The sequence below is a fragment of the Trachemys scripta genome, chromosome 7, assembly GCF_013100865.1.
Source record: "Trachemys scripta elegans isolate TJP31775 chromosome 7, CAS_Tse_1.0, whole genome shotgun sequence".
NCBI classification, from domain to species: Eukaryota; Metazoa; Chordata; order Testudines; family Emydidae; genus Trachemys; species Trachemys scripta.
This window is the reverse complement of record NC_048304.1, coordinates 33005141-33029738: the sequence shown is the minus strand read 5'-3', so window position 1 is coordinate 33029738 and position 24598 is coordinate 33005141. Positions and strand designations below refer to the sequence as shown.

Here is a 24598-nt window from a genome sequence, read left to right as displayed (position 1 = left end):
TATGTGGCCCTGGGCTCCAACCGCAGGGCAATAGGTACTGTCTCCCCTCCCTCCCCCTCTCTCTTCTCCCTCCCTCCCTCCCCCCCCGCCAGCTCTGGCCATGCTGCCTGGCCTCCAGCTGTGGGTTTTCAGCCTCCAGCCCCTGGTTCCATGGCAGCAGGCACTGGCTCCCAGCTCTGGCCGTGGAGCTTCTGTCAGCCTCTCAACCCCAGTTCTGGCCTTGCGGTGGGGGTCGCTGGCCCTGGGCTCCAGCCATGCGGCCCTAGCCCCTGGTGCTGATCTCCTGCCCCAGCTGTACGGCACCAGGTGCTGACCCACAGCTCTATTTCCAGACTCAAGCCACATGGTGCTGGGAGCTGGACCCGGCTGCAGACCTCTGGCCACATAGCAGCGAGTGCTGACTCCTGGGCTCTGGCACACAGCTCTGGGCTCTGGCCATGCAGCAGCAGGCACTAACCGTGGGCACTGACCCACAGCTCCGGCCGCATGGCAGCGGGCTCCAATCCAAAAAACCCTACACATCCAAATCACTGTAATGTATATTTGCATCTGTGCATATTTAATTGCTTTTCCTAAAGTTAATTAAGTATTTTAGGGAAAAAAGGGTCAGTGTGGCCACCAGTAAGAGTTGGTGACCCCATTCTGAGGCCACCAAAAAACTTGTTGCGAAAACTCATGGATTAGCCTGTGTTAGTGCTACAGATGCTGGCCTGATCACTGAAATCAAGACCAAAATATTGGCTTAAATGGGACAGGAGCAAGCCCATCTGAGAGGAATGGCTGGCCTAGAGTTATGCTGTTATGGACAGTACCAGAGATTCTGAGTTCAAATGCTGGAGAAGCCCTTGAGGTGGAAGAGCAAACTATTGGACCTTGAATTTTAAGTCTTTAAATCAAGACTGGATGTCTTTCTAAAAGTTACGCTAGAGCTCAAACAGAACCTCTGGGCTGGATGCAGGGATGACTGGGTGAAGTTCTCTGGCCTGTGTTAGGCAGGAGATCAGGCTTGGTGGTCAGAATGGTCCCTTCAGGCCTTAATCTATGATGGTCAAATCCAAACACACTTTCCACTAAAATGTATTAGAAATGTTTCCTCTGGGGTTTTGTAAAGCTGTTTTTAGCCCAGCCAGAGTCCTTGGCTTGAGCTATCTGACGTTATTCTAATTCTGGGGTGGAATTATGCTGGTAGCCTTCTTTCTCGGGTAAGGTAGTAGTTAGGGGAGGGTTTATGAGTGAGGTTTTTAAAATAACAGCGAAGTCCTTCAAAAAGCAGAAGCATCTTTTCAATGCCACCTCCCTAGCAGCTGCTTTTGGGATTTTCAAGTTTAATGTGAGTTTTCCAAAAGGGCGGTCTTGTTCTGCACAGTGTCAGGTATGACATCAGTGAGTTCTCATTAGAACTTGAGCTCCTCAAGGAAATATTTTGTGGAGTGAGGTTGGTAAGTGGGTAGCATTTGTGGAGTGGAAGTGGTGGTGGGAGGAATAGCATTTATTTGGAAAATATCATGTAACTTTCCTTGATTTTTGCACTGTCCTCCATTGTGACTTGACAAAAGATGGTGCTTGCTCTTTCTTGCTTCAGAGTAGAATGTCTTTGGTGCATAATTTGGTCTGAATTTATTGGGCTGGTCGAAGATGGGTCTGAAAGAGACACCTGTGGCATAGTAAGTGCCGTGCAGTCAAGGGACATTTGCATGGCCTTCCTGGTACATGCATGGCTGTTTCTGTCTATGATCAAACAGCTTGGCTTTTGTGTCAATGAAAAACCAGAATTTCACACACACACCCTGGTGTTTTAAGAGGCTGTTTGAGGCACATATCCTCAGCTCATCTACCTCCAGCTTCTTCAGGCCTTTCCATGGCTATTAATTGCAATAGGGGATATTTACTTTGTAGACATTAGGAAAAACTTCCTAATTTTCAGGGTAGTTAAACACTGGAACAAATTACCTAGGGACATTGTGGAACCTCCATCATTGGAGGTTTTTAAGAACAGATATGGGGCACACCTATCAGGGATGGTGAGGTGATACTTAGTCCTGCTTCAGTACAGGGGGCTGGAGTAGATGTCCCATCTATGTCCTTTTGAGTCCTACATTTCTATTATTTCTATGAGAGAGTTTTTCTTTGCTGTCCTCTTTTCCCCCATGTGGCCTGTGGTATCCTGCCTCTTTTCTGGAAGGAAGGCCTCTCTTGTGTACTGCTAAAAGTCTCTAGCTGGCTGCCTACTTCCCTGACAAGCTGCCAGTAACTTCACAAAGCAATTGCCCCTTCTTCCTAGTGCTGCAGCCCACAGCTGGCCTGGTCAGCAGTTCACCCAGGGCTATCTTCTGCAGCTCCATTGGACTGTTCAGGGGCTTCTACCCATGAGCACAGGCTGTCAGCAGGCAAAGTGACATTGTCCAGACTGCCGGGGACAGAACCACCACGTCCTTGTAGGAGGGGGAGCATTCCACACCAAGGCCAGCAGGCTCAGGCAGAAGAATACCTGCTGCTGTCAAGCCCACCAGCCTATGGGTGTCCTCCAAGACCAGGGTCCCCCATCCCATTGTAGCCCTCCTAGTGACAGAGAAAAGCTTCACAATTTGAATCCTAAAGGCTCCAACCAGAAGACTGGTAAAAGGAACCCAAAATGTATTAGATTTAAAACTGCATGATTCTTTCTAAACCATCTCATGATTTGGGGTGAGCCAGACTTTGCTTGTGCCTAGCAATACCGAAAGAGCAATAAACACGTAAAGCAGAATTGCCCATAGTGCTGATTCTCAACACCACTTATTAGAAGAAAACTCCACTGCATTTTGTCATGGAGCACAGGGTCTGATCTGTGCCAGCCTGATACCAGTTTCCTGGGAGTGACCCCTTTAATGTGCCAGGACCTACACAGTTCCACAGGGGCAAGCCTGTGGCTTCCAGGACTGAGACCAGGCTTTTTGCACTGCAATCCTGCTTCTCTCTCTCTCTCTCTCTCTCTCTCTCTCTCTCTCTGCCTCCTTGCAGTGAATCCAGCCAATCCGGACTCCTACCGGAGGCTTGTACTGTAACCCTTCAGGGCGCAATGCTTTCTGTGAGTATTCACAGTGACACAGGCAGCCTTTTCAAAACAAGCTAACCATCTGGTAGTCATCTGGCTACAGAATCTGAAAATTCTTGGATCAGCAAAGTGATGCAGAAGTTAAGCTATAGTCCATCCTGGCCGAGCCAATGCCATGATGAGCCAGCCAAGCTGCAATGGATTCCATTCCTCTCCCTCCCCTCAGGGCAGACCTTTAGAGCTCCAAAAGGGCAGCCCTTATTCCAGTCCCCTGGCATCTTGTTCTCCAGCTCCCTTCACATGTTGCTCCTGCAGGGGTTTCCTGCAGTTAGGTGATGGTTCTTCAGTTGTTGGGGAATCATTGTCTTGCTGGGCCCTCTTGATTTGGGTCAGTTTCAGCCAATTCTTTAATGACTCTTATTGTTCTACCCAGACAGCAAGGTGACACACACACACACACCCCTCCTGTCTCCTCCACTGTTCCAAGAGCAGGGTTAATCCTTTTGCACCCACTGGGTAGCACAGCATCCCACTTCGTCATCCACTTGCATGAGCAAAGGAAGAGGGGTGGACACTTATCTATGCTTGGTTGGTTTGAATCTCTCTGCAATTTCATAAGTGTCCCCTGGAATGTCTGTATTTAGCCTCTGCTTGTGCAGCGATTAGAGACTTTCCTGTGTGAATTCCTCACTTACACAATTCTCTCCACCACCCCCTGCAAGTACATTCATAGGAACTTGGGCAGTAAATCTTATCACCTTTTCAGGCTTAATATGTTGGAGGCTTGGTCTGTTGGTAAGAGGTATTGTAGCTTAGCACCAAGCATATTACCTGAAAGAGGTGGTCGGTCTCCAATTGGTACTATAGTGTGTTCTTCCAAGTGTCCTGGGGGAGTAGTTCTCAACCTCTTCCAGATTAGAACCCTCCTCCCAGGCAGTAATGTGGGATGGCAGTATGGCTGTGACTCCCTGACACCTGTTGGCTATCCCCAGATTGAGAACCCTTTCTCTAGACGCACCAGAATCTAACAGCCAGCATATACTGATGTGGATATCGGGCCACCAGAACCATTTTCATTCAAGTTCTTGGGCAGATCCATTCGGGCTGTTGGAGTGGCCCAGTACCAGGACACTGTGCTGGGAGCCAGGACACCTGGGTTCCATTTCCAGCTCCGCTGCGTGACCTGGGGCAAGTCCCTTCTCCTTTCTGTGCTACTTTCTCCCTCTGAATAATAGGAATACTGTTGAGGTGAAGTAACAGATAGAAAGCTCCATTGAAGAGTTAGACATTATTAAACTACCCAGGCCCCTTGATTCGTGGGACAGATGCCATTAGTAGTAACTTCATATTGTGATAGTGCCCAAGGACCCAATTGGGGTTGTGCTGGGTACTGTTCGATGGCTCTGCTGTACACATTAGAATATACTTGATTTCTCTGTCAGATAGAAATCCACATAATCTGAGAAGCTAATTTTGGAAGCATGGTATTAGGAAGATAGATGTCCCCTTTCCCCAAAACAGTCTCTGAGGAGCCAGAGATGTGTTGGTGACATTCTCACGTTGTCTTCTCCAAATGGATAGCTTCTCATCAGCCATGATTTCATGATATGACCCACTTTCCCTGCTAGATGGCCAGCTCTGCTCAGCCTACTACACTCTATCTTTAGAAATTAAAAAGACCACCACAGTTATTTCTATTACAGTAGCACATAGAGATCCCTATTCAGATCATGGCCATATTTTGCTAGACATTGTACAAACACTGCGAGTCACAGTGTCTGCCCTGAATAGCCAAAAGGTGGAAAAGGAGGAAGGGACTTGCCTGGGGTCACCCAGCCGGTCAGTAGAAGAGCTGGGAACAGAGCTCAGGTCTCCTGATTGCCAGTCTGCCCACTAGACCCATAGTGCTTCCTTGTCACTATGATGGTAGTTCAGCTTCATAAAATTGCTGGAGTGTAGTTAGTCAAATGTTTCTTTTTGAAAATCTTTTTTACATTCCTCAATGGTTAAGTGGCCACAAGGTGTCCAGATGCTGCTTTTTCTGGGTATTCTATGACTGGCCATCCAGACAAAAATCCACATTGAGATTTAACTGCCCCACAACTGAAAATTCAAAGGAGAACGTATAGCTCTTATGATGAGTTCTCCAGCAGTAGAGGAGAGGGCTTTTAATTCTTAGTTCAGTTAACCTGTAAGAGTAGCTTTGTCTTCAAACAGCTGATCTGAGTTGTAAGCTAAGTGGGAGGCCAGATGGCATACGACTGCACCTGGAGCAGAATCCATTCCTCCCTGCCAGGCTGCGGTTCTTGACCTTCCCCAATTGCTGTCACGCTCTTCGCCTTGTGTCTCCCTTACTCTGAATCCAGTCTCCCATAAAGCCATTGGTACTGTGTTGCAAGTAGTGTTATCATGATTACCCTATCCTTGTTCGCTTTCGGAGGGTTTTATTTCTTCTGATACAACTTGCTGGTCCCAACACTGCATGCTGCCCTTGGCTACCATTATTCCAATCCACCTTGGGGAGCTGAGTAGGTGGCTTTTGCCCCACTCCTCTATCTGATATCACCTCTTGGAGAAGTTGGACTTTGAGCCCAGTTGTTTAGCCATGTTGACTGGGATTTTCAAAGGAGCTCAGAGGAATTAGACTCCCAGCTGCCTTCTCCTTTAGCTAGGAACTGAGCATGTTGAAAATCCCAACCTCCTGGGTGCAGAAAGCAGCTGCTGACTCAACTGAGTTTTGGGCTTGTGGGGTCTGGCTGCTGAACTAGGCCAGTTGAGTGTAGAGATAATAGTATTGTTCAGTTTTCTCTGTTGCACGGGTTTCCTCTTGTTGGACCCTGTCGATGCTAGGAAGGGTTCAGGAGTGCAGCCTCTCCAAATAGAAAAGCTCCATACAAGCGACAATTGGCTTGACTATCTGAAAGCGCATTGCATAGAACTGAGGTTCTGCACAGCTGAAGCTGTAGCATACAGGCCTAGAAAGAGTGAGCTACCGCATGAGTTACAGTAATAGGCCACTTGTCCTTGTAAACTCTATGGGGGCGAGAGAAGGAGTACTCTCAAGAGTGTGTGAAAGCTAACTTAAGGTTCTGGAAACCCACTCTTAAGCCTGATATCGCCTATATTTACCTCCCTATCTCAAAAGGCAGAGACTGGATTAAAGAATTGTCTAGAGCCAAGCTATGAATTGCATAGTCACCTTGGAGAGCACTTAGCATGAGAGAAGATCCAGTGATTTCCCCAGGGTAGCAAGGATGGCCTAATAGGCCTCTGGCTTGGGACTTGGGAGCCTTGGGTTCAGTTCCTGGCTCATCCACAGACTCCTTGTGTGACCCTGGGAAAGTCACTTCATGTACCCTGTGCCTCAATCCCTATACAATGATGACACCACTTCCCTACCTTACAGTGGTGGTGTGAAGATGCTAATGCTTGTGAAAGGCAACAGAGGGTCCTGTGGCACCTTTGAGACTAACAGACGTATTGGGAGCATAAGCTTTCGTGGGTAAGAACCTCACTTCTTCAGATGCAAGATTCAGACTAACACGGCTACCCCTCTAATGCTTGTGAAGCGCTCAGACCCTACAGGGGCCATATAGGTTCCTAGATAGATAAGTAGCTGCTCACCAGTGTGAGGAAGGAGTTGACATTCTGGTCTTGGAGCAGACTTGGGTCCGGATCAAGATAGGAACTACGGAAATGTGTAACTTTAAGCACATGAATAGCAGGGCTAAAGGTTCACATCTGTCAAGAAGCTATCTGGATCAGGGCCTAAGTATCTTCCTGAAACAGGCCTTAATGCCACTCGATTGTTACTTTTCAGGAGAGGTTTGCTTTTTATTCATGGCATGATTCTTACTGTAAAACCATTAACCTTGGCCAATCGGGATTCCTTCCCATTGTGAGTGCTGCGGAAGGTTGTGGAAAGGCTAGGTTTTGATTGGCTGCTGAGGGAACGAGATGTTTGAGTTACTTGGTTCTTGCACACTGCAAATCTTGCGGTTTTCCATGTGGAGTCAGTTTATTATAGCAACCATTCTTGCGTCTGTTTCTTAAAGGCAAGCGGATGCGCGTGCAGTTGTCCACCAGTCGGCTTCGGACGATACCTGGGATGGGAGACAAGAGCGGCTGCTATCGGTGCGGGAAAGAAGGGCACTGGTCTAAAGAGTGTCCGGTAGATCGCACGGGGCAAGTGCCTGACTTTACCGAAACCTATAATGAGCAGTACGGAGCGGTGCGCACTCCCTACCCCGCGGGCTATGGGGAGACCATGTATTACGATGATGGGTATGGAGCAATGGTCGACTACTACAAAAGATATCGCGTGAGGCCCTATGCTACGGCATCTGCATACGACGCCTATGCAGAGCAAACAATGGCCCAGTATTCGCAGTATGCGCAATACTCCCAAGTACAAACCACAGCCATGGCCGCCACCACAGCCATGGCCGCCACCACAGCCATGGCCAATCGCCTCACTACTACCCTAGACCCTTACGATAGAGCGCTGCTGCCAACCCCGGGAGCAGCAGCAGCAGTCGCTGCAGCTGCAACTGCTGCTGCGGCAGCCGCGTCCTCCACCTATTACACCCGGGATAGAAGCCCCCTGCGTCGCACGGCAACCGCGGCCACCACCGTCGGAGAGGCGTACGCTTACGAACGTTGTCAGCTGTCTCCAGTCTCGTCGGTCGCTCGGGCCTCCCTCTACGACGTTCAGCGGTTCGAGCGGGAGTCATACGCAGACAGGGCGCGGTACTCTGCGTTTTGAGTCGGAGGTGAGAGCTTTGTGAGTGGCAGGACGTATGTGCTGCAGGAGTATAAATTTGGCTTGATGCACAGTAAGATTTACCAGGGTTTCCACGAGCATCTGTCAGTGATCTACCAACATTAGCCCAGTGAAAGCATATTGTTAGTGTTGCTTGTAAAAGCCTGACACCTTTACCACCTTAATGGAGTACTTGCACTTCAGTGAACTGCCTATACCATAAAGCAGCCAGAACAAGGTGCATTCACATGGGACGGGCATGGAGTCTTTTAGAATAATCCCTTTTGCCAGTGTTGAGTGAGCCCAGCTCTTTTGTCCTGTCCTAAATCATTCATCATGTTTTTCAATGAAGATGATTTGAGATAGGCAGGATGCACTCAGACAGTTGGTATGGGGTCAGTGTCAACCTTGCTTTGCTATTTTAGCACACGGTCTAAATCTGGACTTTAAAGCAACTCCAGATTTAAAGCTATATTTATCCGTCTCTTACTAGAATGGCTCTAGGTCAGTAAGGAATATGTCACTGTTTCCCCTGTTGGAAAGCTGACAAGATCCATATCTCCATGCTGGATTTGAAGTGTTGTCTATGTGCCTTTTTTTATGGGCCTTGAAATCACCCAGCAATTTATTCTTAAGAAGAGGATAGAATTATTTTTTGCATACTTATTTCTACCATGGAAATGCTGCTAACCTTTCAGCATACTCTAAAATGGCAGAGATTTTGATCTTCCTGTTTAAGGGCCTTATAAAATAGCACTTAGGGGAAATAGACTCTTTTTTTTTTCCCCCCTGTCCCTGAACAACATTTGAAACTACAGTGTCAGTCAGATTTGGCCCCAACACTTCTTAATTTTAAAACAAGCCTTTGCAATTCTCCATTGCTTGAAATCTTTAAATCGGGGTTATAAATCTTTCTAAAAGCCACACTTCAGCTCAACTGAAACTTATTGAACATGATCCAGGCATGATAGGATGAAATTCTCTGGCCTGTTGTACAGGAGGCCCGATTAGGCCTGACTACAGGAGGTCCTTTGTGGCATGAAAACCTGTAAAATGCTAGGGTCAGTAGAGATGTTTGTTATTTTAAAAGTCCAGTAAGATTTATGAAAGAAATCTTTCCCTACGTTGTTTGCAGCATCCGAGAGCCAGTAGATACAGACTAAACAAAGTCTAGTTAACCAGTCTGTTTTCATTGTTTCAGTGAAATGCAACAAGAGTAAATTCCAATTTTTAAAAAATCTGTCCGCTTTAATCTTAAAAGTACATTTCACATGGACAGGAACTTCTGTATTGCCGACTCTCACAACTGTATCACAAGTCTTACAATAGTTGGTGTTAAAGCCCCAGCAGTCATGTGATTGTGTGAGAATCTGCTTACTTAAGTTGTTAGGCCTTGTGGTTGCAAAGCAAAGCTTTAAAACATGAAGCAAGTTCACCCTGGCACCAACTGTAACTCAGGAGTTTTCTCATGGTTTTCGTCTTGTCCTGTTCCAAGTAACTCAAACACCAGGATTCCTGCTTCTCTTGGGATATTAGCCCTCAGTTTTTCACCTGCTATTTCCTTTAACTCCATCCTGTTATTCCTGACTAATTCCCCTTTGTGTAACTCTGAACCATCTCTCGCCCCCATTGCCACCACAGCCTTCATATATTCTGCTGACACTCGGTGCTGTCCAGGGCCCTTCCAATGCCATGGACACACTGGTGGTGGTTCTTCCCACAAGTGCATAGCTATGCTGTCCATCCTGACCATGTCTTCATAAATTAGCCTCTGTGGCCTGACCTGTTGCCCTGCTCCAAACTCCTGGCTTGGGGTTGCAGGTTTTAGGGGTCTGTTTCCCAAGCCCTGCTCATCTTCTCCTGTCTCCCCTGCCCCTCCCATGCTCCTGGCTTCTTTTAACCTTCACTCTTTACCCCTACATTTGGGTGCAGTGGCAGAAATCACAAATGGAAAGAAAATTCTGGGAGCTTTCTGCTGCCTTTTCTGTCATCCTAGTCCCATTCCTTATGTCTCCCCAAACCAGGTCCTGCTCAACAGGTGACCTGATTACAGTGTATAAGTGTCTTCATGTGGAGAAAATCCTGGCTACTAATGGGCTTTTACATCTAGCAGGGACAGTCAGAACAAGAACCAATGGCTGAGAGTTAAATCCAGAGAAAGTCAAATTAGAAATAAGGCACAAGTTTTACACAGTGAGGTTGATTTAACCATTGGAATAAACTCCCAAGGGAAGTGGTGTATTTTCCATTTCATGAAGCCTCCAGTCCAGCCTGACTGTCTTCTGGAAAGTGCTTTACTCAAACACAACGTATTGGGCTCAAAGTTGGGGAACTGAGTGACATTCTCTCACCTGTGTTATACAGGAGTGGCAGCACATATACTAATGGTCCCGTCTGGCTTTACATTTATAAATCATCATCATACATGGGCTTTCAAGTTTGTGAGACTGCTAGAATGCACATGCTGCTCTAGAATATCAAGAGCCTTCTAAAAACATACCTTTGATTCAGTTCCCTCAGGTTTTAGCAGTGATAAGAGCAGATAGTTCGTGCTGCGTTGTTTTAGCTTGAAGGACTCTTGAGTACAGCAGAGCAAAATAACTCACATTAATGTGGACAACTGTGTTCAACCAGTGGAGTGCCTGAATCAACAAATACATTTTGCCTCTGACATGAGCTCTTATATCAGCTTCACCTCTCTGTCTTGTAAAAGCCCATGAAGTATTCCACAGGTGGAGTGGTGAGAATTTGGCTGTGAATGCAGTTTGTTAATGCACTAGCTCTGTAACCTGTCAGTATGTGTTGGATGTGCAAAACTGGGCATTGGCCAAGATTGTGGTAGGCGGTAGGGGGAGTGACACTTGGAAGGCAATGAAACCCCAAAGCAGTGATTAGCTAAAACTTTAACTCCTTCATTCTGTTTGATAACCTTCTACTCAGCACTCTGGCTGCCAAGTCATTGCAAGAGCAAAGGGCCTCCCAAAATGCCATTGACTCCTGTTGTCAGCAGAATATACGTGATAGTAGCTAGTGGCCCTAGTTAAGCCAGACAGTGAACCGCGTGCTTAAAACTGAGCTCATGCTGTGAGTCAGTGGAACTTAAGCATGTGCTTTGCTGAATGGGGATGGATGTAAGCACATGCTTTGCTGAATGGGAACCAGAGTGAGAGCACAGAACAGACTTCACTTAGCATTAAAATTAAACTCCAGGGACTTCAAAGTCATCTTGGGCTAACTTGTACCTGCTGCTGAATATTTTCACTAAGTGCTGCACAGTCAGAAGTAGATGTAGCTCCATTGGCTTCTGCGGGTGAAACCTGTGGCAGCGGCAGTGTGGTCTAGACTAGAGAAAAGTGCAGCATTGGGAGGCAGGCAGGCCCGAGTTCTAATCTTGTGTCTAACTCTGAGGTCTAGTCTACAAGGAAACAATTGGGGAGTTAAAACTAATTAACTGAAAGTGTGAGGTAAAAGCACATCAAACCCCTATGTGGACACTCTCATTCAGAATTGAAGTGTCTTTAGTTGGCTGTAGTGAGGGTTAAGCTACAGCAAACTAAGGGTTTGTCTACATGGGGACACGTGAGAAAATTGTGAATTAGCTTTTAAAGTGGATTAATTAAACTGCATTAAATCCTTGTGTGGACATTCTTATTCAGAACTACAGTGGCCTCAGGTCAGTTTAGTTTAATTAACTTTGGAAGTGAATTAAGCTAACCAAAGTAAGGCTATTTTAATTCTGAACAAGAGCATCCACACAGGGACTTAATGCAGTTTAATCCACTTAAAATTCACACGGTTAGTTAATTCATCTTCACTTTCCAGAGTGTCCCTATGTAACAAGCTTTGAGTCATTTCACTATTGTCGTCTTACCACCCAGGGGCTGTTGTGGAGATTCGTCAATTACTATAAAGCTAAAGTGTTAGTAATTTGGCCCAGTCAGCCTAGTGTTATGGTAGCTCGTAGAAGCCCCAATTAAGATCAAAGTGCCACTGTTCTTAGCGCTCCGCAGACAAAGAGAGTCCCTGCCCTGAAGAGCTTGCAGTCTAAATAGGTTGGGAGGAGGACCAGATGTGCAGAGAGGCCCAGGTATGTCAGCAGTTCAATGGCGGAGCCAGGAATAGAAACCAGGAGTTCTACAGGCTCCTCCTCACCCAGAGAGGGGAAGAGAGCACTGGTCTCCTTATTCTCAGTCTAGTTCCCAATCAACTGGACCACGCTTCATGTCTCGTGTTAGGCAAGGTGCTCCTTTGGTTTTTGAGCTACCTTGCGGTGAAGTTGAGCTAACTCCCATGGAGATTTAGCACTATCTACACTAGAAAGTTGCATCAATTTTCACTTAAGGTGGGATTCTTAAACTGGTTGACAGAAACTAGTGCAAGAAAGACAAGTGGGTGGGCTTTAAACCAGGCTTATTTCATTTCAGTGTAAATTGGTTATGGACGTGGTTATTGTATGGTTTAAAGTACTTCAGAATAGGAGCATCCACCCAGGGCTTTGCACCAGTTTAAAGCTAACTTAAAACCAGCATGGCTTGTGTGTGTGGACAGTGCGAGGGCTTGGGGTGGGCTTGAGATCTCTGGGCTTTTTGCCACCGTGGCTACTTCTGACATAAGCCTTTGAAACTGTATTGTGCTTTCTTTCAGGTAGCGTATTCTCGGGCGGACCCTCGGGCTCCCATTACACGGGAAAGTTTGTCCTACTTCCCCCACCGTCCCGCTGCCTGCGACGGGTATTGGCTGCCTCTAGTGTGTTTATTTTTAATGGAGGTTCTTGTGTTTCAGTAAAGTTGTGACCCGCTGTATCTTTTTTTTCCTTAATTTTTCAGTCCTTGAGCACTTCACCACACTTGCAAGCATAGTTCCTTTCTTCCCATAACTCCACATTGGCCCTGTCTGGGCTCAGGTTCTGCATGGGTTGGGGTGGGGATTCACTGTCTTCCAGGTAACTTGCTCATAGAGTTCATGTCATTATTTCCTTTCTCTTCTCAGCGTTGTGGATGGAGAATCCCAAGTCTCCTCTTTATTTATTTGTTGTTGTCGTCTTGGGAGTTGATCTGAATCCCAGTTCAAACTCACATCCTCTGAGACTAGACTGTGGCTGAGGTGTTTCCAAAGCAGCTAGTGCTTGCATAGAAGCTTATCTGTTAGAATCTGGTGTGGAGTTTTGACCACGGCTTTTCCAGCAAAATAAAAATTTCCAACAGAGGGCCCTGGCTGTTCCTTCTTTCAGGAAAAAAAACCTTAGCCCCCGATGAGTTCATCTCCTACCCCCAGCAGGGCCCAGGGCATTTGTGTCTGCTGCAACCTCATTGTTCAGCTTGAACAGTAGAGGTTTATGCTTCGAGGCCAAGCTCTTCACTTCAATCCGTGCAGGGAACTGATTCAGTCATGCAGGAGCTGACTTGAGGAAGTGGAATTGTACTAGAGTAACTGCGGGAGGCTCAAGCAGCCCTAGTGAGAGACAGTCCCTGCCCCAAAGAGCTCTCAGCTAGTGAGAATATATTTTTATATATATATTTCAAAGCGCATCTTAGCCTCTGAGTCAAGCCATAATGGGAAGCTGCAAATGCCTGAGGAATGGGTGATCCCCTCATAGAGAGGGGTGGGGAGAGAAGATTAGGTTAAATAAGGCGTTTATGAGGAAATGGTAGGGAAGAATGGAGTGGAGAATAATACTAAAGATATTACTAAGACCACTTTGTACATCTATTTTAGGTACGAATAGGCCCCTCTTACCATAGTGTCTGCGCATCTCAGTCTCTTTTAATGAAGTTATCGTTACATCCCAGCAGGCAGGGCAGTGCTATTGTCCCCATGTTACAGTGGAAGAAACTGAGGCAGAACGAGCTTTATGCAACTTTCCCAAGGTGAGTCTGCGGTGGAGCAGCAAATTGAATGTAGGTCTGAGACCCCAGCTGCTGCCTGAACCACTGGACCATCCTTCCCAAAGCAGAGAGCTGCCCACTTCTGAAATTCTGTGTTTAGTTTTGATCATTTCATACATTAAGCCTTAAGATGTCTTTCTAAAGGATATGCTATAGTTCAGATAGAAGGGAGGTGCCTGATTCAGGAATCTCTGGCTGAGATTTTCTGGCCTGTTACAGACTTGAGGATCCAGTGGTCCCTTCTGACCTCAAACTGTATGAATCCAACTGGCTTTAGAGATGGGGGACAAGAATGGAGGGGGAAATCTCGTCTTAAGAAAGATTGAAAAGACTGCGGTTGTTCATCTTTAGAGAGGAGACAGTCTGGAACCTGATGAAAGACGACGCACTGGAGAAGGTAGGCGGGATACAAGATTCATGATACAAGAACAAGGGTTGTAGAGAAACTGAAAATTGGCAAAAGGAAATACTTCTTCGTACACTCATCGCACACTTAGTCTGGGAAACTTGTTGCCACAAAATGTCACTGAGGGCGAGAGCTGAGTAGACTCCAAAAAGGGATCCGATGCTTATAGGGGCATTGGGAATAACTAGAATTAAACAATGAAGAATAAAGAAGAGCTTGTGAATGGTTCTAAGCCTGCCTGTTTCAGAGCCTGAGCTGACCCTTAGCTAAGGGGGTCAGAAGGTCACCAATTATTCCAGTGCTACCTCCTCTGGGGATTCATGCACCTTCTGAAGCAGCTGGCAGAGAGGGGATACTGGGCTAGATAGGCCCACAGGTCTGCTTCATTGTGGCAATACCCATGGGAATGAGATGCAGAATAAAGGGGTCAGATTATGTGGGAGGGCTGCCTCACGCAGAGGAAGGTTGTGGAGCTCAGATTTTGTGCTGGCACTTGGAGGTAGAGGCATGGGCTGTGCACCATTCACAAGTGGGAGCTGAGTGTTTAATCCCCTAGACGCATAGGATGGCTGGGGAAGTAATTTCAGGGGGGCACTATGCCCCCCCCCCCCCCCCCATGATTTTCCTATCCTGGGTCAGAGATGCCTCTCATGTCCCTCCTCCATGTTCAGATCTTGCTTCCTCCCACTCCATTAAATGTGTGAAGATCCTGCTAGCTACAACAGTCACCACAATATGGGTTAGGGATGGAGACGGGCTCCCTGTGGGCAGTGCACTGGAGATGACACACAGCTCTTTATAGGAGAGCAGGAATTTCTCACCTTACACCTTAGCTCCTCAGCTTTCCTGCTGCAGAGCTCATCAGGTAGCTAGAAGAGTAACAGCTTGCTGTCATGTGTAGCGTATTAGCCAGTGCTGATTGCACCCACCCTCCTTTCAGACACACCCTACAGTAATGTGCAGATTGAGGTATGAGTTGTACCAGCCCAGGGTCAACCTTGGTTTAGGTTGAATTGTGTCTAAGTTCAACAAAGGGCAGCATCATACCACAGACATGGTGGACTTTTCCCCTAGTGCTGTCACACAATGCCCTTGGGGCCACTATACTACCTTCTGGTGCCAAGAGGTCATCCCAGCCAGAAGCTACCAACCAGTCTGTATTGCTCCATGCAGGATTGTGGGAATTGAGTGCATTTGGCTCAGACGCTGGTGAAAAATCATCCATAATGCGCTGCGGTTTGGAGCAGTACTGGGAACTTGGGTTGTACCCAGCAGGGCTGGATTAAGGCAGTATAGGCCCATGCCCAGGTTCTGGCACCAGTGTCTGGATTCATTACTATACCAGAGTCTCAACTTCCATTTATAGAGTCCTGTCCAGATAGAAAATTTGTATCCAATCTGCAAAAATGGTCTGCAGATACCTGTGGATTTGCAGGGCTCTATCCATTTCAAATAAAAAGCTTCCAGCCCTTGTGGTTGGGGAGAAAAGTTTGAACATGTAATCTGATGCAGTGATGCCTCCTTCAGTCTGCAGTGAGCCTCATCCAATCGCTCCAAGAGCAGGAAAGCCCAGGTGTAACCAATGCAGTGGGGCTTGCCTGAGGTTATGTCTACACTAGCGCTTTTGTCACTATAACTTATGTCACTTGGGTGTAGAAAAAAAAATCCCTTTGACTGACAGAAGTGCCGCTGTGGACAGTGCTATGTCAGCGCTGACATAGCTACCGCGGCTCCGTGGGGGTTGTTTAATTACGTCGAGAGGAGAGCTCTGTCGGCATAGAACAGCTACACGGGAGATCTTACGGCAGCACAGCTGCATCGATACAGCTATGCTGCTGTAAGATTACTAGTTTAGACATGGCCGGAGTCTGTAGAGATCCTGAGGCAATTACCTGAGAGAGGGAATTGCTTTGGGTCTAATCAGTCCAATGACACTGGCTGCATCTGTAGAAAACCTGAGCTGATCGCTTGGAGCAGTGTAACTGATGCAGTGACTCTGGTTGAGACTACAGGGAGACTGAGCTAATTGCTCCGAGCAGGGGGAACTGCTCTGTGCATCTCAGGGTGGGTGTTAATTACCAGCCCTGCCCCAGAAGGGGTCTCTGTGGGGCAGAGTGCAGTGGGGTCAGCTCTTCCTTTCATGCAGACACGCTGGCTGCTGGGCCAGGTGCTGGGGGATCTCTGCCACCAACAAGCCAAGTGGGGATCGGGCCATGATGCGGTGGCAGGGCTTTAGGCACAGCCATAGGGAACTGACCTTGCAGGGGGGAGCCCTGCTCCCCACATCGAAACCACCTTCCCCAAAGCCCCCCTATAAAAACCACCTCTCCCAGAGCTGTGCCCCAATAGAAAGTACTTCCCCCAAAACACAAAAACCACCTTCTCTGGAGCTGTGCCCCAAGCCCCTCCCACCATAGACACCACCTTCGGTGCCTCCCTCGCCACTAGAAACTGCCATCCCTGCAGCAGGCACCACCCCTCCCCCCCAATAGAAATCACCTCTCCTCCACCCCATAGCAACTGCTTCCTGGAAAGGACTCGACCCATAGCAACCACCTTTCTTGGAGCCAAGCAACCTTCACCTCTGGAGTCCCCGCCCCATAGGAACTACCTTCCCCAGAGTGCTTTGCGACTTGCGAGAGCCTGGATATTTCCCAGGGTGCCCTGCAGGGGAAGCCACACAAAGGGGCCAGGCTGCGCTCTCCTTTCTTAGCCAGCTGCTGTTGCTGCAGGACCCCCCAGCCTCTGCCTGCATCCTCCTCCCGTGCCCTGTGGAGAGCCAGGTGAGTGCCCAGAAGGGGCAGCCCTAGAGGGCCTGGGGGAAAAGAGCCAGTCCAGTCCTGGCTGCAGATCACGGGGCCCGGAATAGATCCGGTCCCCCCCACCACCACCACCACACACACACACACACACACACACACACACACTGTGCTGGGGCATCTCTGTCCTACCCCAGTGTCCGGCATCAGCCCCACTGCCTTTGACTGGCAACACCCATTAGGTCTTACTGCATCTTAGGACTGGGGTGAGGGATCTGTGTGTGAACAATCTCTGTGCCCCACCCCAGAGGAGGCTGCATCCTAGCACCAGGTGAGGGATGCCTGAGCAAACAGCCCCTGTGCCTTACCCCAGTGACGTGTGTATCTCAGCACTGGATGAGAGAGTTTTGTATGAACTGCTCCATCCCAGAGGCAATTGTATCTTAGTGCCAGGCGAGGGATCCCTGTATGAACAGCCTGTGCACCTCACTCCAGAGGTGGCTGCATCTCAGCTTTGGATGAGGGATCTTATGTAAATGCCCCCTGTGCCGCACTCCAGCAGTGGCTGCATCACTGCTCCGGATGAGGGATCCTGTATAAACAATCCCCATCCCTAAGGCAGCTGCATTTCAGTGAGTGCCATGTGTGTACAATTACCTCCAATGTTCCAAACAAAAAAGCGGGTACGGTCTGTAAAGTCCTTTGGGAGCTGATTGTATATGCGCCCAGGCCTGTGGGGATAGTCAAGGTAATTCCTGTGTGCAGTGTTGTTGTATGCTCTCAGGATATTAGAGAGACAAGGTGGGTGAGGTAATATCTTTTATTGAACCAACTTTGAGAGACAAGCTTTTGAGCTTACACAGAGCTCTTCTTCAGGTCTGGCCTTAAGCTTGTGTCTCTCACCAGTAGTAATTGGTCCAATAAAAGCTATTACCTCCCCCACCTTGTCAATTCCTGTTGTGCTGAGGGTGCAAGGGCAATTTAATGCTATGGGGTCTCTGGAAAGGGAGTTATTGGGATGTTGTGCATCATGCAGGGTCATTGTCACAGAGATGGCGTGGGCAGCTGGGTGAGGGCTCCTGCTGTGAATCAGGAGTTGGGCCGAACCACCCCCATTAGCACAGGTCTTCTCGTACAGCAGGTACTTACTTACAGGGACTGATTACATGGGGTGGGGGCTAGCACCCCAAAAGATCTAATGAGGGGCAGCACAGGCCAGTGGAGAGGGCAGTAGTCTGGGAGTCAGGATTTCTGGGCTCCATTCCCAGCTCTGGGAGAGGAGTGGGGTCTAGTGGTTAGAGCAAGGGGAGTTGGGAGCCAGGATGCCTAGGTTGCTTTCTCAGCTGACAGAGGGGAGTGGGGTCTAGTGGTTAGGGGAAAGGGGGTGGCTGAAAGTCAGGATGACTGGTTTCTATTCCTGGCTCTGCCACTGACCTTGGTCAAGTCCCTTCCCCTCTTGGTGCCTTTGTTTCCCACCCCACCTTTCGTATACACACACCGGTGTTTCTCAACCTTCCCAGGTCAGTCACCCCTTAATTGAAATCAACATTTTTTGTGATTTCCCACTCAGCTTTGATATCAAATTAATACACCTCTACCTCGATATAATGCTGTCCTCGGGAGCCAAAAAATCTTACCGCATTATAGGTGAAACCGCATTATATCGAACTTGCTTTAATCCACCGGAGTGCGCAGCCCCTCCCCCCCGGAGCACTGCTTTACCACGTTGTATCCAAATTTGTTTTATATCGGGGTAGAGGTGTAGTAAAATCATCTATCACTGACAACAATGCTAACTGTAGATATATAATGCAGTGTTTATTTTGAGAGGTTGATGGAAAATATTTGACCTTGAAGGGTCAAGGTATGTGGGGGAGAGAGTGTGGCGGGAGAGAGATTGTAATAACATTTGCAGTGCCTCAGGACCCCTGATTGGCCTTTCATAGCCTGCCTAGGGGCTGCGAGAAGCATGGGTTTATTGGGAGCTCTTTGGGGCAGGGATTGTCTCTTGCTGTGTGTCACGCAGCAGGTTCTGGAGGATCAATTTTTCAGTTTGCCCCAGGGCCTATAATTTTAAATGGACAAGAAGTGGGAAGGAAAATGGGCATTGGGAGGGGAAGGGACTTGCCCAAAGTCAGTGGCAGAGCTGAGATAGAACCCGGAGTCCTGACTCCCAGTCTCTCCCTTGCTCTAACCACTAGACCCCACTTCTGTCCCCAAGTTAGGCAAGAACCTAAGAGTTCCACTCCAGTGGCCTGCCCACTGGACCAGTCTGCCCTTATGACTAATTTCAATAGCCATTTAATGTTTGGGTTCTAATCTCCTCTGTCTCACTGACAATGATCAAAGCCTCCTAAAGCTTTTCTGTCATCCACACATACCCACACACACCGCAGCCGCTTAGGGTGGGGCATGGTGTCCTGGAAGACAACAATCTACAATAAGGTGGGTAGAAGCGACTTCTCACCATGATTTCGCCATTTACCACTTGAAAGCTGATGCTCCAGGGCACTAGAGACCAAGAGAGGTTTGGGGGCCCAATTTCCCTTCATTCAGTGGGATTTTCTATCAGGGATTTTGGCCACAGTGTCCAAGAGCCTGAGTGGTCTAGGCTGATTTTTTCCCCAGGCTTCCTTCCTTGTGTTTTCAGAGTGCCCTCACCTGGTTCCTGGGCTAGAGTACCTGGAGCGATGGGTATTCCTGGCTTCTGTCCCCAGCTCTGGAAGGGGAGTGGGACCTAGGAGGTTAGAGTAGTAGACTGGGAGTTAGGACTCCTGGGTTCCATCCATGGGTCTGGGAAGGGAGTGGGATCTGGTGGGTAGAGCAGGAGTTGAGGGCTGGGAGCCAGGACTCCTGGTTTCTATCCCTGCTCTGGTTTGGGCATGAAGTCTAGTAGGTTAGAGTAGTGGGGGTTAGGAGCCAGGACTCCTGAGTTCTAGCCCAGCTCTGGGAGAGGAGTGGGGTCTAGTCAGTTACAGTGGAGGAGGGGCTAGAGCCAAGACTCCTGGGTTTTATTCCCAGCTCACTTGCTGGGTGACTTTGAGCAATCCTTCCCCTCTCTGTGTCCCAGTTTCTCCTCTGTAAAATGGGGACAATAGTGACCTGCTTTATAAAGAGCTTTGAGATCATGGGTCAAAAGCACTGTATGAGAGCTGGCTTTTCATTAGTGTTTTGAAAGTGATTTGTAAGAGGATGTGTAACACCTGGCATTGTGCATTTATGGTTTGTTTCCAGTGAACAAACAGCATCACCAAGCCACCAAGTACTAAAAAACTCATGAGGCTGGCTTAGAAATCAAGAGCATCCTAAAAATGATCTATACGGGGTTCAGCTTTTAAGAACAAAAGTTGCAACTTTCACTCAATCTCCTGCTTCCAGGAGCTGGGCATTTAAGAGAGGCCATGTGATACTCACAAATCCCTTAATATCCAGTAGGGGGCAGCAGGTGTTTTCCTCACTCTAATAAATCTCCAGGGGGTTTCCCCAATGCCCCCTCTGGGGAGAAGGAGCTGGGGCTCAGATCATGCAGATGGTCCCTGAAGGGATCTCATCTCACCCCTTTGCTTGCTCCAAACAGGGCTAACGGCCCCTGACCCAGACGCAGATGGAACCAGGGGAGGAGTCCAGTGTCCCGGATCCACAGGGCTCAGAGGAAATGGAGGTTGGAGCAGGTGAGTGACTGGGTCAGTCCATTTGGAAGCTGCCAGTGAGTGAAGCATAATATAGAGCTTAAAAAAGAGGAAATGGAGTCTAGTGGGCAGGCACTGGGGTGGGAGCCAGGACTCCTGGGTTTTATCCCCAGCTTTGACCTTGAGCGATTCCCTTTCCCTCCTGATGCTTCTGTTTCTCCTCGCACCCTTCTGTCTATTTAGATCGTGAGCTCTTTGGGCCAAGGTCTTTCTCTCATTGTGTGTCTGTGCAGCACCCAACATGACAGGCCCCCGATGTCAGTCAGGTGTGTGTCTGTGCCTCTGCTGCACACAGTGCAACAGGCTCCCATGATCTTGGGCAGGGGCAGGCTGTGCAGTGCTTAGTGCGACAGGGCCTTGATTTCTGGCCATGCATTATCTGTGCCCTGTTGCCCACCCTCGTACCCCAGAGCTCTTCTTCCCATACCCAGAGCAACGCTCACCTGCATTCTGCTCTCTTCCGGCAGACGACAGTGCCGCCTGTCTCTCAGAGGAGGAGGATTCCGACCAGGAAGGCCCTGAGATGGTGCCATCCCACAAGATGTGGCCAGGGGTCTCCAAGGGCGACGTCTCGCCCGGCTCCCCATGGGACATGGCTGGCCAGAGCCCGGGCATTGGGGCACAGGCGCCGGATGATTCTGGTGACCTGGAGCAGGGGCTGGAGGAGTTTGGTGACATCATTGTGCACCGGGTGACACAGATGGGTGTGAAGCCATGCCGCTACATTGAGGGGGGGCGCAGCTACGAGCTGAGCCCTGGTCTGGCCCGCCGGCTGCTGCGGCTCGACGAGAAGCCGTACGAGTGCACCGAGTGTGGCAAGAGCTTCAATCAGAGCTCCAACCTGCACCGGCACCAGCGCACACACACTGGCGAGCGCCCCTACTGCTGCCCGGCCTGCGGCAAGGCCTTCAGCCGCCGCTCCAATCTGGCGCAGCACCAGCGCATCCATTCCGGCGAACGCCCCTTCCACTGCGGCGACTGCGGCAAGAGCTTCAGTGAGAGCTCCTACCTGATCCGGCACCAGCGCACCCACACCGGCGAGCGCCCCTATAAGTGCCCAGCCTGCGGCAAGGCCTTCTCCCGCAGCTCCCACCTGGCACGACACCAGCGCACCCACACGGGTGAGCGCCCCTACCCATGCACCGACTGTGGCAAACGCTTCGGTCTCAGCTCCGACCTGGCCACGCACCGCCGCACCCACACAGGCGAGAAGCCTTTCCGCTGCACCGACTGTGGCAAGGCCTTCTCCCGCAGCTCCCACCTGGTGCAGCACCAGCGCACCCACACCGGGGAGCGCCCCTACCGCTGCGCCCAGTGCGGCAAGAGCTTCTGCCATGGCTCCAACCTGCTGCAGCACCAACGCACGCACCGTGGCGAGCGCCCCTACCGGTGCCAGCAGTGCGGCAAGGCCTTCAGCCTGAGCTCCAACCTGATCCGCCACCAGCGCATCCATACGGGCGAGCGCCCCTACCGCTGCACCGACTGCGGGCGCAGCTTTGTGCTGAGCTCTGACCTCCTGCAGCACCACCGCGTACACACGGGCGAGCGTCCCTACCAGTGCCCCGACTGTGGCAAGGCCTTCTCCCGTGCCGCCCACCTGGCCCAGCACCGCCGCACCCACACGGGCGAGCGCCCCTACCACTGCCAGCACTGCGGCAAGAGCTTCAGCCATGGCTCCAATTTCATCAAACACCAGAGCACCCACCTGCATGGCTGGCAGCCCTGCTGGCCCCTTAAGGAGGGCGGGGAGGGCCCCCAGGATGATGGGGCTGGCAAGGAGGTGGAGGAGGGGCAGGCACAGCCTTAAAGCATGGCAGTGCTTGGAGTGCAGGACCTGCTACACACAGGAGAATCCTTCATTGCCAGCCTCCTAGCCAGATCACTTGGATGGAGTGAGAACTTATTAAACATCACAGAACCCTGCCCCATATGGAACTGGGAACCCACCTCTGGCCTAGTAGCCAGGTGCCCTGGACAAAGCTGGGAACGCACCCCCGGCCTCGTAGCCAGGTGTCCAGGATGGAGTTGGGAATCCAGCCTCGTAGCCAAGTGCCCCGGACAGAGACGGGAACCCATCCCCAGCCTTGTAGCCAGGTGCCCCGGACAGAGCTGGGAACCTATTTAATGTTGCTACTGTTGCTTTACAGGCCACATCACTTAGCACCCACAATGTATCACACATCAGACTATGCTGCAATAGGGTTCATAGCCACCTGGCCCAACTCTCCCAGCCTATTAAGCATCCAGCAACTCAACACCGGCCCCCGCACAGCCTTTTGGGCTTGTTTAAATTGCTCTGGTTTGGTGTAAATTTGGTTTAGAAGCCAGTTTTTAGGCCCAGTGTAAACATGGTGCCAGTGACCTGCAAGTGAGAGCAGCCAAGCCCTGGTGTGATCCTAGCTATCTGCGAATCCAGCTCTCATCTGTGCCAAGGTGCTGAGTCCAGGATGAGGGTCCCTGCTTTGCCGGGAGGATACTCCAGAGAGTGGAGGACTCAAATCTCACAAAGGCCAAGTGAGATTCATCAGGCAGGATCCACCCTGGGTCAATTCAGACTAGCAATGAAGGGCAAATGTTTGTCAGGATGGGGGATTCCCCAGCGGGGCAGCTCCCCCTGGGACGGTGGGAGGAATGCTTCATCCCTTGGGGGCGCTACATCCAGGCCAAATGTCTCTAAAGGCTGTGCTCTGGCTCCAGCACAGATCTGGGCTAGGGGCAGGAATGGCTGCAGGTGAACCTCCAGCCCATGTGATACAGGGAGGCAGGCTGGGGGATGGGTACGGTCCCTTCTCTCCTGTTATCTGCAATGGCCTTCCCACACGTGCCAGCTGTACAGAGGGAGGCTCTTGTGAACCAGGGTCTTAGAAGCTGGATCTGGGCCCTTGTGTTTGCAGCATCCCACATAGAATCATAGAACTGGAAGAGACCTCAGAAGGTCATCTAGTTTACTTCCCTGCACTCATCTTCCTAGCGGTCGCATTTCCTCCCCTTCTCCCAGGGTTGAGCTTTGTTCACGCTCAAACGAGACACTCGCAAGTAAAGCCCAAAGGCTTCCCAAGGATGGGGATGGTGCTCCCAGAAAACCCAGCCAGCCAGACGCCTCCAGATGAGGTGCTACTAACATCGCCTTCCCCTGGCAGCATCTCCAGCGTGTGGCTACTCCATAGAAGGTTGCTAGCTTAGAAGCACACTGATAGCTGGGCTGGATGCAGGAGTCAGGGGTGAGGTTCTGTGCTATGCGGCAGGTCGGACAGGTGATCACCGTAGTGTCTTCTGGCTTTAGGCTGTACACCCTTGTTCTATTCTGTCCTTTAACCCAGTCTGTGCTGCTTCCAACCGTCCTGGTTCCCCTCTTGCCCAGTTCTCTGGTATCTCTTGCCAGCACTCTAGCTTCCTCTGGTGATGAAGAAACCCCCCATTTCTGCATTGTAACACTTCTAGGGAGTGATCCTTAGCTCATCAAGGGCTACATTATCTCTGAACAATCTCTCCGGAACCACTCCCCTTCTCAGTCTAGTCCTCAAGATGACAGTCATTGGCTGTGCTCTTCCAGTCTGGCTTGGGGGATGATCAAATCTGCCACCTGTTTGGAGGAGCTCTGTTCAGAGGCCATTGCTGTTTCCTAAAGGCATCTTGCAAGGTGAACTTGGGGTTGAACTTTAGCAGGATGAGCAGCTTCTGGCCAGTCCCACAGTGGGAACATTGGGAAGTATAGCAGACAGCTAGCCCAAACTCGTGTTGCAGCACTGCCACGGTGGGGAGTGCTGGTAAAACACGTCAGAACATTTCAATGCAACAGCTTTCCTTAGCTCTGAGCCATCCCATGGAGCAGGCAGACCCAGCACAAACTCCCCTGCCCTCCTAAAATCTCACTCTGTCTGTAGGTTGAACGTAAATCTCAAGCCATGATATGTGTCAACCTCCAGCCTGACTCTCTTGAGCAGAAAGAACAGGAGTACTTGTGGCACCTTAGAGACTAACAAATTTATTAGAGCATAAGCTTTCGTGGGCTACAGCCCACTTCTTCGGATGCGTATAGAGTGAAACATATATTAAGGAGAGA

At 49.7% G+C, this 24598-nt stretch overlaps 2 protein-coding genes across 9 annotated transcripts in view; both read left to right on the top strand.

The window, feature by feature from the left end:
• LOC117880523 (RNA-binding protein 4B-like) overlaps nucleotides 1–13002 on the top strand; it is a 16463-nt gene extending 3461 nt beyond the window's left edge. The window contains exons 3-4 of one of the 5 annotated variants that reach the window (XM_034776788.1): nucleotides 7090–7806; nucleotides 12786–12911. In XM_034776788.1, the coding sequence (XP_034632679.1) occupies nucleotides 7090–7799 (710 nt within the window). In that variant the 3' untranslated portion in view covers nucleotides 7800–7806; nucleotides 12786–12911. Of the gene's footprint in view, nucleotides 1–7089 lie in introns of all 5 variants that reach the window. The other 4 variants (XM_034776787.1, XM_034776790.1, XM_034776789.1 and 1 more) reach the window with 4 other exon arrangements.
• The window catches only part of LOC117880522 (zinc finger protein 883-like), a 27066-nt gene extending 2468 nt beyond the window's left edge, over nucleotides 1–24598 (top strand). Inside the window, exons 1-3 of one of the 4 annotated variants that reach the window (XM_034776784.1) lie at nucleotides 14057–14078; nucleotides 20424–20517; nucleotides 21003–24598. In XM_034776784.1, coding sequence (XP_034632675.1) covers nucleotides 20451–20517; nucleotides 21003–22342 — 1407 coding nt within the window. In that variant the 5' untranslated portion in view covers nucleotides 14057–14078; nucleotides 20424–20450 and the 3' untranslated portion in view covers nucleotides 22343–24598. Of the gene's footprint in view, nucleotides 1–14056; nucleotides 14079–14723; nucleotides 16871–19243; nucleotides 19292–20423; nucleotides 20518–21002 lie in introns of those variants that run through there. The other 3 variants (XM_034776781.1, XM_034776783.1, XM_034776782.1) reach the window with 3 other exon arrangements.